The sequence below is a fragment of the Apodemus sylvaticus genome, chromosome 2 (genome assembly GCF_947179515.1).
Source record: "Apodemus sylvaticus chromosome 2, mApoSyl1.1, whole genome shotgun sequence".
NCBI lineage: Eukaryota > Metazoa > Chordata > Mammalia > Rodentia > Muridae > Apodemus > Apodemus sylvaticus.
Genome location: NC_067473.1, coordinates 31,460,480 through 31,476,150, shown reverse-complemented (window position 1 = coordinate 31,476,150; position 15,671 = coordinate 31,460,480). Strand labels below are relative to the sequence as shown.

The following is a 15,671-nucleotide window of genomic DNA, read 5'->3' as shown; positions in this document are numbered from 1 at the left end:
CATGAGCAACTTTTTATTCCCTAAAGCAATCTTTTGCTTTAACCTGTGTTTTAAATGATAACTACCCTATTGGCATTCACCTTTGCCACACGATTAATGACACGAGAAGTTCTTCATGTGCCATTCATATTTCTTCTCTGGAGAAATATATATATTAGAAATAGATAATATATTTTATATAATAAATGCTTCTATTTAATATAAATATACTGTATATTTATATACACTTTTCCTATCATTGCTTATTTACAATATTTTTTTCAGAACTTCATCTTTTATTTTTTAATTTTTTTTTATTGGATATATTCTTCATCTACATTTCAAATGTTATACCTTTTCCCGGTTTCCCCCTCCCAGAAAACCCCCAACCCATCCTCCCTCCCCCTGCCTACAAGAAGATGCCCCTCTGCCCAACGAACTCTCACCTACCCAGCCCCTCAATTTCCCCATGCTGGGGCATCTATTGAGCCTTCATAGGATCAAGGACCTCTCCTCCCACTGATGCCCAACAATGCATGCCTCCACCACACTTGCATCAGTCCTGAAACTTCACAGTAAGTTACTGCTCAAGCGTCTCCCAGTAACACGGTGTGGAAGACAGCAAGTGACTACTTCCGGTTCCAGGACTGGGCCAGCTAGTGTGGGTGACAAAAGCTTCCTGGCTTCAGCCCAGCTCTTCAGAGAAATGCCAGTCTCAATTCTCAGGATGTGGAGAACACAAGTTCATATTTGTTGTCACGGCAGTGCTGCAGACTAGATGGTCGACTCCTAGAAACCCCTTTCCTGGTTACATACTGGTTTGTCATAGTTGCCTTTTAAAAGTAGTAAACTTTCTATTTTTCTGCTTATTCAGTGGAGACCCTGTTTCTGGAAATTGACAAATATGCTGCTTCTATGCCAAAACAAATAAAGAAAGAAAGAAAAAAGAATAATAATAAATGGATAGATTCAAGTCTTCAAAAGTAGAAAAATCTTTGTGCTGGTTAGTTTTAGAGTCACTTGAGAAGAGGGAACCTCAACTGAGAAATTACGTTCATAAGATTTTGCTGTAGACAAAGGTGATTGATAAATGACTGATATAGGAGGCTCCAGCCCACGGTGAGCGGTGCCACCCCTGGGCAGGCCTTGGGATCAAAAGCAGCCTGAGCAAGCTGTGGAGAGCAAGCAAGCAAGCAGCATTCCCTGACTTCAGTTTCTATCTTCAGGTTCCTGCTCTGAGTTCCTGTCTTGGCGTCCTTTGGTGGCGTCCTTTGGTGACAGGCCAAACAAGCCCTTTCTTCTGGTCCTGGTGTTTATCACAGCCACAGAGAAGCAAACTAGAACAGACTTCTCCCAGGCTGGTTTTTAAAAAGGACTGAAATGTTTGTCAATCTGCGCCCCTTTCTATCTTGTGTCTGCAAGTGCTGGTTATGTTGCCTTGCTCATAGCAGCCTAGAAATAAATATTTATGGAATCAAAATGAATAAAATCCTCCTTGAGAAAGTACATTGCCATATATATATAGTGGTCCCTCCATTATATTACTTGACAATCATTCCCATCACCTTTTTTTTTTATTATTCGATATAATTTATTTACATTTCAAATGATTTCCCCTCTTCCAGCCCCCCCACTCCCCGAAAGTCCCGCAAGCCCCCTTCTCTTCCCCTGTCCTCCCACCCACCCCTTCCCACTTCCCCGTTCTGGTTTTGCTGAATACTGTTTCACTGAGTCTTTCCAGAACCAGGGGCCACTCCTCCTTTCTTCTTGTACCTCATTTGATGTGTGGATTATGTTTTGGGTATTCCAGTTTTCTAGGTTAATATCCACTTATTAGTGAGTGCATACCATGATTCACCTTTTGAGTCTGGGTTACCTCACTTAGTATGATATTCTCTAGCTCCATCCATTTGCCTAAGAATTTCATGAATTCATTGTTTCTAATGGCTGAATAGTACTCCATTGTGTAGATATACCACATTTTTTGCATCCACTCTTCTGTTGAGGGATACCTGGGTTCTTTCCAGCATCTGGAAATTATAAATAGGGCTGCTATGAACATAGTAGAGCATGTATCCTTATTACATGGTGGGGAATCCTCTGGGTATATGCCCAGGAGTGGTATAGCAGGATCTTCTGGAAGTAAGGTACCCAGTTTTCGGAGGAACCGCCAGACTGATTTCCAGAGTGGTTGTACCAATTTGCAACCCCACCAGCAGTGGAGGAGTGTTCCTCTTTCTCCACACCCTCTCCAACACCTGCTGTCTCCTGAATTTTTAATCTTAGCCATTCTGACTGGTGTAAGGTGAAATTTCAGGGTTGTTTTGATTTGCATTTCCCTAATGACTAATGAAGTTGAGCATTTTTTAAGATGCTTCTCCGCCATCCGAAGTTCTTCAGGTGAGAATTCTTTGTTTAACTCTGTACCCCATTTTTTAATAGGGTTGTTTGGTTTTATTTACAATTTTTATTTTATCTTCACTAACAGAAATTTAAGTCCATACCCTGGCTATGTGTCCATTGTCAGACACAAGGTTTTCACACTCTTTGTCTCACCTTGTGGGTCCATTTTCACTTTCCGGATAATTTTCTTTGATGCAAATAGAGTGCTTGTATTTAATAAGCTTTCAAACATTTACCTATTTTTTCCTTTGTCAACCTGTTGGTAACTGAAGACCATGAACTTCACTTCTCTGTTTTCCAAAAAATTTTTGTATCATCTTAGCTTTTAGATTTAGATTTTTGGTCTATTAGGAGTCTGTCTGTCTGTCTCTCTGTCTGTCACTCTTTGCTCTCATTCTCTGTCTCTCTGTCTCTGTCTCTGTCTCTGTCTCTCTGTCTCCCTGTCTCTCTGTCTCTCTGTCTCTGTCTCTCTCTCTCTCATGTGTGTGGTGTGTGTGTGTGTGTGTGTGTGTGTGTGTGTGTGTAGCTATCCTGACATTTTCCAGGTGAAAAGACCATTTCCTGCTTTGTCCTGTTAAGTACACTAGCTGCAAGTCAGAAGATTTTTTTCTTGAGTCTTGATTCTATTCTCTGTGCCTGCACATCTGGCCTTATGCCACAGTTCTATTCTGTGTGCCTGCACATCTGGCCTTATGTCAGTGCAGCAGTTTTGATTATGTGTCTCTGTAGTAACTGTTGACATTGGAGTAATGAGATTTCTTAAGCTTGCATTTTGTCAGGGTTATTTTCACCCTTTGGTTCATGTGAATTTTCATAGAAATGTTAGGATCAGCTTATCAGTAGCTCCAGAAACATCTGGAAAGAGCAGGTATGGGTGAGAGTCATGAGTATTTTGTTGTAGTCAACTTTACTGCCAAAATTTCTAATGGTGAACTACTTATTTCATGTACATTATGCATTTTCTTGAATATATATTACATTAATATACATGTAAACCTATTATATAAACTATACACACATACCATATATAACCACATGCCGTATACATTTTGTATAGCACCCAAAGTTATATTTGAGTTTCTGATCTATATCACTTACTTATATGGTCACATTTGGTCCAATCTATGGTTTTCTTGAATAGTTTTCGTTTTAGTATTTTATTAAGTTGATGTCATGAATGAGCTGGGTAGTTTTTCAGGAAAAGGCAGCACTTGTGCATTGTCATAGGTAATTAATTGGACCTATTTTCCTATGTATCAAATGGTTACCTTGGGTTGTAGCTAAAATTCCCATTAAGTGTGACTTCTCCCTAGATTTAGTTTTCTTCTTGTTGAATACACCCTCTCGTAATTCCTTCAAAGGTGGGTGTAACCTTTCTGTTTGAAAATGCTTTTTTTTTTTAATAAGGAGAAATTAAATTTCATGATTTATTCCACAGGTCCAAGCAAGATCTCGGTGTCTGCTTCTGCCCCTCCCCCTTTTATTACATCCAAGTTGACTGACAGCTGCTAAAACCTCAGTGTAGGTCCTGTTGTACCTTCACAACCTGTCACAGGAATAATAACAGCTTCCACACCTCCTATGAGTAAGAGAAGTGAGTAACTTTCAGAATAGAGTGGACTGATCTTCATTAACACAGTGTCTAAAGTCCTTAGGCAGGAAAATGTACCAAACTGTTGTTGCTACAATGGTTTTAATAAAGATTTAAGCTGGCCATATCTAGTTTTGTTTTTCCCTGACATATTTATCCTTAAATAGCTGTTGGTGAAACATTGCTTTACAGAGGAGTTATGAGCACTCAGCTCTTTATAATCAGTAGTGTCACAACAAGCTGGTTTTCTTTAAGAATTGCCTCTGGGACCAGGTCCTCTCTGGTTCCCTCTCTGTATTTTCTGCTGGGGCCTCACCTTGATGATGATCCTGTCCATGCATTTTCATTGTTAGGGTCTGGCTTCCTTTCCAGTCTACTAAAATTCTTTATTTTTTGTCATTTGTTGTTTGCCTGGGTTCAGGTGAGCCCATTTCCTTAGGGTGTAGCTTTAGGCATCTAGAGGAGGACTTTCACTTTAACTCACTGTTGGGGACAGCATACAAGGACAGGGACTGCCTACAGTAGGCCGGGATGGAGATAGCTCCGAAGCCTGTGGCAGCTCCTTGTAGAAAAGGAAAGGATGGTGTCTGGGACCCTGAGAAGCAGGAGATACAGTCCTTTAGGGGACCCACCATCTGAAATGAGGGACTGCCTGCAGTAGGCCAGGATGGGGACATCTCAGTAGCTTGCGGCAGCTCTTTGTTAAAAAAAAAAAAAAGTTGTTCCTATTTTACCTAACCTTAGCCCTGGATAATAGCTGTATAGATCTCATTTGTACATGACTGCTTTTCAGTTGGCCTTGGTGTGCATAATTACTCTATTATATCGGCTTTCTTACTTCTTTCTCCTGCTCTGACAAATTCTATGAAACTAGATGTTCCCTGATGTAATGATTCTTTTTTTGTTGTTGTTGTTTTTCTTTCTTTTTCTCTCTCTTTTTTTTTATTCCATATATTCTTTATATACATTTCAAGTGATTTTCCCTTTCCTGGATCCCCCCCCTCCCTGAAAGTCCCATAATGCAATGATTCTTAAACAATTAAAAACTGAGGTCTAGGGACACAGCACAGCACAGTCCTAATGGCCCAGGTGCTTGCTGTGTGTTCTCATCTTGGAAACAACGTAATAACTGCACAATGGTCATTCCAGATTAATGCTTGACTTGCAAAGAAAGTTTGACACAATTATTAGAAAATGAAGCAGAGCCAACATTGGGACCCCAAGAAAGGAAAAAAAAATATTTAAGTCATGAAATAAGTTTTGCACAACATTTGAGAGCACATACCACTGGGTCTCTGCCTTTTTCCTCTCCTGTGCTCCTTCACATACCTGTGCAGTATGTGGTATTACTGCCTACTTGTGGACAGGACTCCAGGATCTTCATCCTGTTCTTGGGTTGAATTTGGTCAGAGAGAGGAGAACAGAGTGGGGTGATCTGTTTCTGGCCCCCTCGTTGTGCTGCACCCGCCCATACTGCGTCACCCTGTTTGGCTCCCACTTCTCTCAGAAGAAGGAAGATGCCTGGCACCCTGTGTTCACTCTCCAGCCTAGGACAGCACTGTCTCCCAAGAATGCTGGGAGAAACACATGCCCTGACTACCCTCGGTAAGCGCTCCCTTTACAAAGCCTACTCAGACTATCAAACGTTAGCGTCTTTTTGTCCACTACAGTGACCAATACAAAACAAAAACAAATGAGACAGATGAAGTGATAAAATTTGCAGGTAACTTAATTATATGGTCTGATCTTTTTGATGTTTTAGAATAAGATAAGCAAGAATGGTAGTAATGAAAACTTATTTTAGCTAAAGGAAATGTGCCAATTGAGGATTGAGGTTCAATAGTAATAAATACTTTGTGGGTAAAAATGTGAGGTTGAGATCTCCTTCCATTGCCCTAGTCACATTGCTGCTGGCACTCTGGGCCTGAAGAGTAAGCTGGTGTGTGGGTGCACGCGCGCGTGCACGCACACACGAATGCCTGTCTCTTCCCAGTGTTGGGCTATGCCACACAGATTTATAGACTCTTACAGTCAGCAGGGGCCAAGGGGACTAGCTAGTTCAGCCTGGAACAGCACAGAACAGTACATAATTTGTGGTCTAGCTCTAGATTTAATTTGTGAGAAAAATACTTAGAAGCTACCCACGCACCAGTGTGCCTATGAAAATCTGTAAAGGTTAAAATATAGTACCAATTTCCCCACTGGCCTTTGGGAGAGTAACTATGAATGGTAGCCAGTAGCATCCACTAAGCACACCCTGTGCATGAGAGAACACATTCAGAATCTCACATTTTCAAGGCTTTATAGAATCATTTTTCTCAGTTCTCACCTGAGTGCTACCAGAGTGGCATTGCTGTTACGGCTGTTGAGCCCACTTTCAGTCATAAGGGACCCCAAGAAAGGCTTAGGGACGAGCTTGGCATTACAAGAGCAGGAAATGATGAGCCCAGAATTCAGCCTGAGTACTTTCACTTTGAAACACACCCTCATACTCACTACACCGGTCCCTTTACTGCAGCATATGTGCAGAGCAAGTATGAATATGATGCAGGAAGGCTGCTTTGTGCCTGATAACCAACTACACTTGAGATACCCATAATGCCACTTTAAATTCCTGCTATGGTTACCTCACTTAGGATAATATTTTCCAGTTCCAACCATTTGCCTACAAAAGTGAGGTAACCCAATCACAAAAGAATATACATGGAATGCAATCACTGATAAGTGGATATTAATTAGCCCAGAAGCTATGAATACCCAGGATACAAGTAGCATATCAAATGACTCTCATGAAGAAGTAAGGAGAGGGCCCTGATCCTGGAAAGGCCTGTTCCAGCATTGTAGGGTTGTAACAGGACAGAGAAAAAGGAGGGAGGTGATTGGAGAATGGGTGGAGAGAAGGCTTATGGGACATATGGGGAGGGGGGAACTGGGAAAGGGGAAAGCGTTTGGAATGTAAACAAAGAATTTAGAAAATAAAAAAAAAGAAAGAAAAAATTCCTGCGGTGGATTCTGCTTCATCAGCATGATTGATCAACTTATTGTTATCCTTTTTTGTCTTTTGTCTTGCCATTTCTTCAGGAGCTCCTTTGTAATCCACACTAATCTCATATTCCGATGTCCCATTTCAACAGTCCCTTAAGGTTTCTAGTCCCATCTGTAAAATGATTACAGTAACAATAGTAAAAATACTTTCCCCACTGAGTGATTAGACATATATACAATTTACTTACTTTGTGACATTGTTAAAATATTACAACAGAATTTTAATTGTTGCTTTTAGGCATAGGGATTTAGAGGGCTTTAAATGTCAAAAATAATGGCAATAAGATTATAATGAAATATAACGTGTAAACTAACTACTAAGTTCAGTTATAGATACTGAAGTGAGAATGCACTTTGACTTTTCATTCCTGTAACTGGTTTCATTGATTGACAATAGTCACCAGTACAGCCTAAGTTCTTGTGTTTTTACAACACTGTGGATAAACACTGTGTTGTTTTATCCCCTCTTAGTATTTGACACTCTGTGCATTATGAAACCAGACCCATGGATCCTTGTCCATCTTTCCCATTGAATAAGTTCATATGCCCATCCTTTTCAGTGTTCTGTATTTATTTATTCTTGCTTCATTTACCCCCAGGCTTCTGCTGGAGGATTATGGATGTCTGCAGTACAAAAGCACTCCACAGAAATGCTAGAAAGGACTTCTTGCCTTTATTAACGCTGGGCAGTCCTCAACTGTTTGCAGTCTTTTGAGTGTATGGTTTGCAATCTTAATTCCTATACCTCTGGTGCCCTAGCATATTTATATAGTATATTTAAACAGGCATAAAATTGTAGTGATATTTACTCAACAAGAAAATCAAACAACCAGTGAAACTAATATTGAAAATAGAACCAGATTATTATCCTATCTGTAATAAGAAATTATAGGCATATTTGGCTTTTACTCTTTGGTTTCCAAAAGGGAATTACTTTATTTCATATCAAATGACTTAGCAAAAAAAATGTGTTTGGGAGTGTGTGTGTGTGCACGCATGTGTGTGTGTGTGTATGTGTGTGTGTGTGTGTGTATGCACTCAAATGTGTGCATTTGTATATGAGAGAGATAGAATGTGTTTTAACCACAACAGCTTTGAACATGCTTCATCTAATAGAAGAATGGTTGTTGATTTGACATAAATATTAATGAAAGAATGTGACAAAAATTCCTGAAGATACATTCTTTTATTTAAAATGGTAGCTATCACAACACATCATACAATGACTGGAGACCAGAGAACTACATTGAAACATTTTAAAAACATCTCTATATAGTCACAAAACACGAAACATGCTGCTAGGATACAAATAGACTCAAATACTGAAGTCTCAGTACATTATCAGCATAAAAGCAATCGGGAGAGGCGCAGGCTGCACGGGAGTTTTTGGCTTCCAGCAACAGCTGCTTGCACTGGCTCGAGGCGGCAGCATTTCTTTCTTTGGAGACCGCACCACTGGCAAGCTCTTACAGCTCCAGCTTGTGCAACTCCATCAACACCGTGCTTTGCTGAAGTTACCACTAATTCCTACTTCTGGGGAGGTCATCACATTAGAATTACAAGGCTTATTGGCACAATATGAAAAAATAAACACTTTTTTGAGTTTCTCACTCATAACAACATTTGTTATTAAATAAATAATCATTCCTCATAGCGCACGCTTTATTTTACCGTTCACATCTCACGGACACAGATGAAGATGAATAGATAGTGCGTTTGTTACAGGGTTTATTTACGTCGTCTTTCGTAGTTCTCCATTGCGCTTCTTTCATAAGCCACTGCAAACGAACAGGAAGGACAGGCTATGTGTTAAGAAGACTCACAGAAAGAGTCAGGAAAGTTCAATGCATAGACTAAATCACTGCGATGTCATAAAGACATCCTTCCACCTGGAAGAAATGCTTCGAAGATCCTTTTTCTCTTTTTGGAACATCCCCCAAGCCTGTCTGGCACTTTATATCTTGCTTAGAAGTGCTCAGGTCTCAGCATTCCCAGTTTCTTTGGGCATCTGCTATATATTTTGCATCCTAAAAGTACAATAGTACATTTCTATGGTCCAGTACGATGTTCATTTTCAGCCACTTACTAAATCCCGTGGCAGAGACTCACAGTGATTAGAGAAAGGACTATGCCTACCACAGGTATGCACTGGAGGGGTAAAAAAGAAATGCTGGATTTTTGTTCTAGGACAGAGGTCAATAAACTAAAGGTTAAAGGTCAAAACTGCCCCTACTGTTTGTTCTTATAAATACAGTTTTATTTGCAGTTGTACACACCCAGTTCATGCATGTGTTATCTATGGAGATTTTGGCTTAAAAAATGACAAATATGAAGAGTCAGTATCACAGCATTAGAGCTTAGGAGGCCTAAAATATTTAGGACCTTGTTCTTTTCCGGCCAAGGCTGCCTAACCTCTGTTCTAGGGGAACTTAATGGCGTGAGGGTCTCTTCGCTCGTGGACACCTTCTGTTGATAGAGTGATTGCCCTTAAGACTGACATTGGCCTTGCTTTTTTGTTGAGCATTCCACTGAATTCACAAGTAAACAGCACAATTTGATTTAGTTCTTAAAACTTGGAGGCCTGTAAAAATGTCAATTGCTACTTCCAAAAGTGCTCAGCTCCCAACTAAGTAATTTACAGTGACTCACTGTGCTAAAAAAAATGCTAAGATGCATTCTATTACGTCATATTAAATATAATTTCAAAGGATCTATAACCACAAAATGTTAAGGATTAGAATAGCCGTCTCTGTGAAGGTAGCTCATCCTCTCAGCCAGCACTGTAACTTAGATTGGTATTATAATAAAACGAATGTGTTCGTGGAAAATGTTTTGCATGAAATGCCGGATGGAGAGGAAACAGCAGAGGTGTACATGCCATGGTGCTACTCTAAATAGTTTCCCAGGTGAGAAGGTTGAGGCAGAGGTGGAAGGCACCAGGGCTACCATGGGTTCTGCTCTCCCAGTGCGACTCTCTAAAGGCCTGCCTCCCTGTGTGAGGGACATGAGGAGTAATGAGCAGGACTCTCATGTTTCTTTGCATCAGTTCTATGTGAACCCAAGCTACAGCAGGCTGCACCCCAGAGACTTCTGAAGGACACAGAAGTTCGCTTCTCACTCTCCTTTATTAGGAGGGGGATGGGTAGCAACAATTCCTCTCTGACAGGCTTTTAGGGTACCAAAACTCTGTGCCTCAGGGAAGTGGGGTGGTAGCTAAATTAAAGCGTACAAAGACTGTGTGGCAGCAGTGTATGTAGGACACAGTGTTCTCCTGCAGGGAAGCAAATTCTTACCTGGCCCTGAAAATGTCTACCAGCTTCTGTGCCCTGAAGCTGGTGAGAGTTTTCCCATTTAGTAGATTGTAATTGTATGAAGCCAAAAGACAGCAGGGATCAGGTGGCTAAGGACACCACTCTGATAACCATGTCCCCGTAAGGGCGTAAAATGGGGCCTGCTTATTTCCCCCCTATTTTTCCCATTTGTATTTTCTTAAATTTAGTCTTAATGTATTTTTAATAGATTATATATTTAATTATATTATTTTTATATTATATTTATCATATTTTATAATATATTGAGATACAATGTTAATATAAATATTAATACTGTATATTTAATGTATTATGTTTAATATATTAACTTATATTTAGATATAAGAATAAAATGTTTGCTAGCAATTCTGATGCTACTGATTGCAGTGAGCCTACTTTTTACTTAATCTGCTCTAAACTGCTCTATTGTTCTTTCGTTATGTGTGTTCTGAAGGGTGTAAAAATTCTAGAAATGGAGATTGGTGATTAATAACATTTTTAACAAAACTATAGCTATGTGAGGACTGATAATATATTTAGGGGCAAATACTACAGGGGATTAACTTTATATTCCATTTCTCAAGGCTGGGAGACAATCAATATACATAAAAATGAAACAATCACAAATTTTCACCTGGTGTACATAGCTTCTTTAAGAATTAAACTTCTGTAACCTCAAGATTACTAGTGAGAAAATATGGAAGTGTCTAACTTTGCAAAGTGAATTAGTGATGAAGATGCTAGAGTGCCTATTTTGCGGGATGAGTTTAGACAACTAAAAACTAAGCCAGCACATATTATAAATGTTCTGGGGACTAAATATTATAAATAGATAAGACAGCTGCTGATTAAGTTCTAATCAGATGTTTATCATTTTAATCTCTTTTTCCCGGTAAAGGACTATCAGTGTTTAGCAAAAAGCCAATTTCCATGAAAACAGTGATGGGGTTGTTTAACATTGGAATGCAATTGATTAAATGAAGTCAACAGTGAGGGGCTTTAGAGATAGGCCTGTGGCATTTATGTATAAAGTTCAAGCAGGGGAAAAGAGAAATTGTGCAAACTTGGGTCAAGGAAACTCTGCCTTTAGGGTTAAAATGGGGTTGGGGAGCTGTGGCTCTTTTTAAATGTCCTTCTAAAGCTAGAAATGAGAGAATGGTTCACCGCTGTGAACCAAAGACTCAGGGTGTGTAACGATTAATTGGGACAGATGCTGGAAGAGCTGATATTTTGAGAGAAATATACTAATACTGTGATGGTATTAACTTAAGCAGCTATCAATTCTCTCTTGACAACAGACACTACTATGAAAATTTGTCTACAGAAATGCTCATGTTAACTCTATTTCTCCTTTTTTTTTAGTATGTTGAATATTGTGCTTTCATAAAAATTACAGAAGTGGATTTGCATATTTTCAGACAGAATTTTATACATACCAGAGTTTAAAGCTCTTTTGCCCATTAGTCCAACAAAGGAATCCGTTTTATGCCCTGGAAAATACATTTAGGGGTATGTTAGAATGTATGTTTTTGAAGAAATAAACTCATAACTAGTACAAAGTAATCAAGCTTCTGAATAAATGCCTGTGGAATAAATAAATAAATGTTTCTATGTCACATGATGATGAATCCACCAAGATTTTATATAAGCCTTGCAAACCATGCTAAAATACCATATTTTGAATACCTTTCCCAGGTATTGAGACATTAGCAGAATCTTTTATCTGTATTATGTTTTATTTATTATGAAGTCTTAAATATGGTTGCCACTGGATTTGGGGAAGCTTTGAATTTTGGGGGAGTTGGTTATGTGGGAAAAACATCCAAGCTTATTTCTTCATTATCAAATATGTTGTATTTCTCAACAAGGGAACCTTAAGTCAGATCCTAAGTATATGGGATCTTCTAAGGGGTCACATTTAGTAGATTTAGACTTAAAAACACTCCAGTTGTGAAAGCAATTTGTTTTTTAACATTAATGGGATACATTCATTTTGTTACATTATGCTTTTTGCTATACAAAATTCCCTTACAATTTAAGCCCTTGGTAAATATCAGTATTTTTTTTTTCCAAAGAAAAAAAAGGAAAGGCTTCAGGAAAGGTAATTATCTCACTGCTCCCGGGAGAATTTTTTTAGTTTCCACTGTGTTAGTTGAGACTAGGGTGTCATCCATTTGGGGTGTACCCTGCCGGGGTGAGTCAAACTCATGGCACTCATAGAGGCAGGCATCACTGTCAGCATCCCAAGGGTCTTCCTGTGGCCTCTGGATCCAATTAACTAGGAAAGGGCTCTAAAGACCCTCCAGTTCTGCAATCTGCACGCTTCTCTCCCAGGTTCCCACTCAATTACGGAATCGAGGGGGAGTAAGCCTGCATCTCTGTCTGTTTTCACATTCTGAGTGCATTTTCTATTCAGATATTCACACTCTATTTTATTATTGGCTGAAGACCCCTTCCTTGCCATTATAAAATGTACTTCATAAATGTGAGTTAGAAGTTGTATATAAGTGTTCTTTCTTTTTTCTTTTCCTTTGTACTATCTATGGGACCTGGTATTGGAGATGAGTGCTCACAATGGATTTTAACCCTAGAGTAGTTTAGTCATAGTGATTATTCAGAAAATCATATTCTGAGAGTAAATTTTTCCCCTGCATTGTCATAATTAAAACTATTGGGCTCTATGTTGTGCTGTAAAAGGTGACACAGGAAGCAACCTTCAATATCATTAACATTAGCATTTGATTAATGTCAAAATGATTGTGAACTTACTTTTGTGAGAGATCTGGCCATGTCCTAGAAGAAAAGAGAGCCAGTTAGCAGACACATGGGTTTCTTTTTAAAAGCTACTTTTACAGAGAATGTAAGGAGTTGATTTTCAAAATATTTGACACTTATTTATATGCCATTCTGAGGACTAAAGTAGATGAATGCTAACTAAATTACTACTAAAAACCAAATATGAGTCATGGGTTAAAAGGCAGAACTGTGGGACTCTTGAGGTCTGTTAATAACAGTAAAGCTATATACTGACATCAAAGTCAGTCACCTACTTGACAGGAGATTAACACACACACGCACACACACACACACACACACACACACACACACACTCCACATTCATGCACCCACACATGCATTCGCCCACACTTTTTAATTAGGTATAATTGCAAGATCTTGTATTTCTACCATAAAATACTTTTTTATGATCATTCATGATAAGAAAATAAAGATTTATAGGGATGTTTACCATAAAGAGCCTTTAACAGGGCCACTTGTTTTTCAATTGAGGAATCTGACAAGAGATGAATTGACATTAACTCTTCACAAGCTCCACTGACTGTGCCATCAACTCGAGGCAATTAAATACTTCTATCACTGTAGCAAGGGGTAGCCAAATCTAACCCAATCCAAGAAAACATCTTTCACCTGAGCCTGGACCATTAGCATTCCTGGAGACCCGTGTAATTTGGATCTTTAGTCAGAGGAGTGTTTAGCTAAGGTTAGTTTGCAATTTGGGTCACAATGGTGCAGTGAAGCAAGGGAAATGGATTCCCCCCCATCCCCATCCCCGCCCCACCCCCGCTGCCCGCAAGCTAGAGCAAGTGTTGGTGAAGTGTGGATCAAAGACTTCTGGGAATCAATTCTAGGCGTGTAACTTTATACTCAGTAGAAGAGACACTTGGGTTCTCTTGGAAGGAGCAAGCTTGCAGAGCAGGTACCCTGATAGACCTAGTGACTATTGCTCGTCTCACCAGCATCCCGTTTGCCCATTAATCCAAAGAACTGCTGAGGCTTGGGTCTTCGGGCGATTCTCTGCAGAAAATGCTCAAAGGGCTCCGGCATTGCTTCCTGGGGGGACAAACCCGCAAGAAGACAACTTAAGTAAACCAGGATCACCTTCACAGTGCGCCTGAGCTTCCCCTAGAGCCACAGATGCCTCAGAGATCAGAAGCTGGTGGGCTAGCACGAGTCTGGGTCATAAGAGAATCTGTGCACTTTCCCTATTCTGGCCCCTTCTGTGATTTCCTTCCGTAGTCTACCCCAGAGGCTCCTGCGCAGCAACGCAACACCTTCCGGTCCTGGTTCCTCTAAGCTTTGTCCTCTTAACTGCACCAGAAGGTCTTGCTCTCACCTTTGTTTGCTCTCAGTGAGGCTTCGAAGTCCTCTCACTGTCCTAACTGTAAACAGTAGGGTGTATGCAAAGGTGTTGATACTTTAAAAGCGACCGCGCACCACCGCACAACTTTCACTACTTCCCAAGGCGCGCTCCTTTAGAGCCAGTAGCCAAGAGCGATGAAAAGCAAACTTGGAGCACTGAATACTGGAGTACGGACTTAGTTTCGTTGCTGAGAGCCCGCAGCTCAGTAAGATCCCGCTTCTGCCTCCATTAACTGATTCACTCCTCTGCCCGGTATCTCCAAACGCTCTGGTTGCGCGGTTTTACGAAAGCACCCCCTGCCCCGCGCCTCGAGATGTAAATAGGGATTAAAACCTAATGAGGTTTCCAATGTGGTGAGGACCGACAGGGGGCGTGTGGGGGGGCGGTTAGAGAGATCCTCTCATGTTGGGGGAGACACTGACTGAATCCACCACTTTGCCCTCCCTCGGGGAGGAAACTTAGGGCAGTAAAACCTGTGTCTTGTCTGGGACATGATGCCCTGTACATTCCCGGTGTGCCTCTGGCTCAAGCCGGGCTAATCAGGGTGCTACCACAGGGGAAGGCAACAGATTCCAAGCCCGGTTGGGTCTCACCTTGATCTGGTCACCGTCGGACCAGTCGGACCAATAATTTAGATCATCGTTGGCACCGATTTCCTCTGCAAACAGCTGAGAGGAAACGAGAAAAAAGACCGCCACGGCCACGAGGATTTTCATGTTGGATTTCTGGAGAGAGTAGGAGACAGAGGAAAGGGAGAAAGAGACATTATACATCTGTAGGCGGTGGCCACCCAAGAGTTAGAGCAGCTGAATTTCAGTGCCACAAGGAAGAGTAAAATAAACCAAGAGTAAAATAAAAACAAAACTAAAAATCCCACCAGGTCGAACGTTTCTCCAAACCTTTGAAGAAAGCTACGGATGTGCCAAAGAACCTCAAACCTTCCCCTCCTTTGAATCTCAGGGTCCCAGCCCCCTACCCACTGACCCACACTCTCAAGCCTGAAGGCTCTGCAGGTGGCAGACAAAGAGGGGCGTTTGCATTAGCAGTTTCTCTCCTGGTCTGAGGATGGAGCAGGAGCAAAGTCAGGGCGTACTCCACCTCCGACCAAGGCACGACGGGTCCCAGGCAGCCAGGGCTGGCAGGCGGGAGTGGTACTCACTGCGGTCGGACCGCGGGGATGCTC

General features: G+C 40.7%; 1 protein-coding gene across 4 annotated transcripts; it reads right to left on the bottom strand.

Annotated features, from left to right (window-relative positions):
* Window positions 1–8,746: 8,746 nt before the first annotated feature.
* Window positions 8,747–15,204, bottom strand: Tac1 (tachykinin precursor 1). Of its 4 annotated transcripts, XM_052172427.1 has the most exons (6): window positions 15,082–15,204; window positions 14,082–14,178; window positions 13,577–13,621; window positions 13,099–13,122; window positions 11,766–11,819; window positions 8,747–8,796 (listed from the first exon to the last, which is right to left on the bottom strand). In XM_052172427.1, exons 1-6 carry the CDS (start codon window positions 15,202–15,204, stop codon window positions 8,747–8,749), a joined length of 393 nt encoding a protein of 130 aa, XP_052028387.1. The 4 variants fall into 4 exon arrangements, with proteins under 4 accessions (XP_052028387.1, XP_052028389.1, XP_052028388.1 ...); XM_052172429.1 differs by lacking the exon at window positions 11,766–11,819; XM_052172428.1 differs by lacking the exon at window positions 13,577–13,621.
* Window positions 15,205–15,671: the final 467 nt, after the last annotated feature.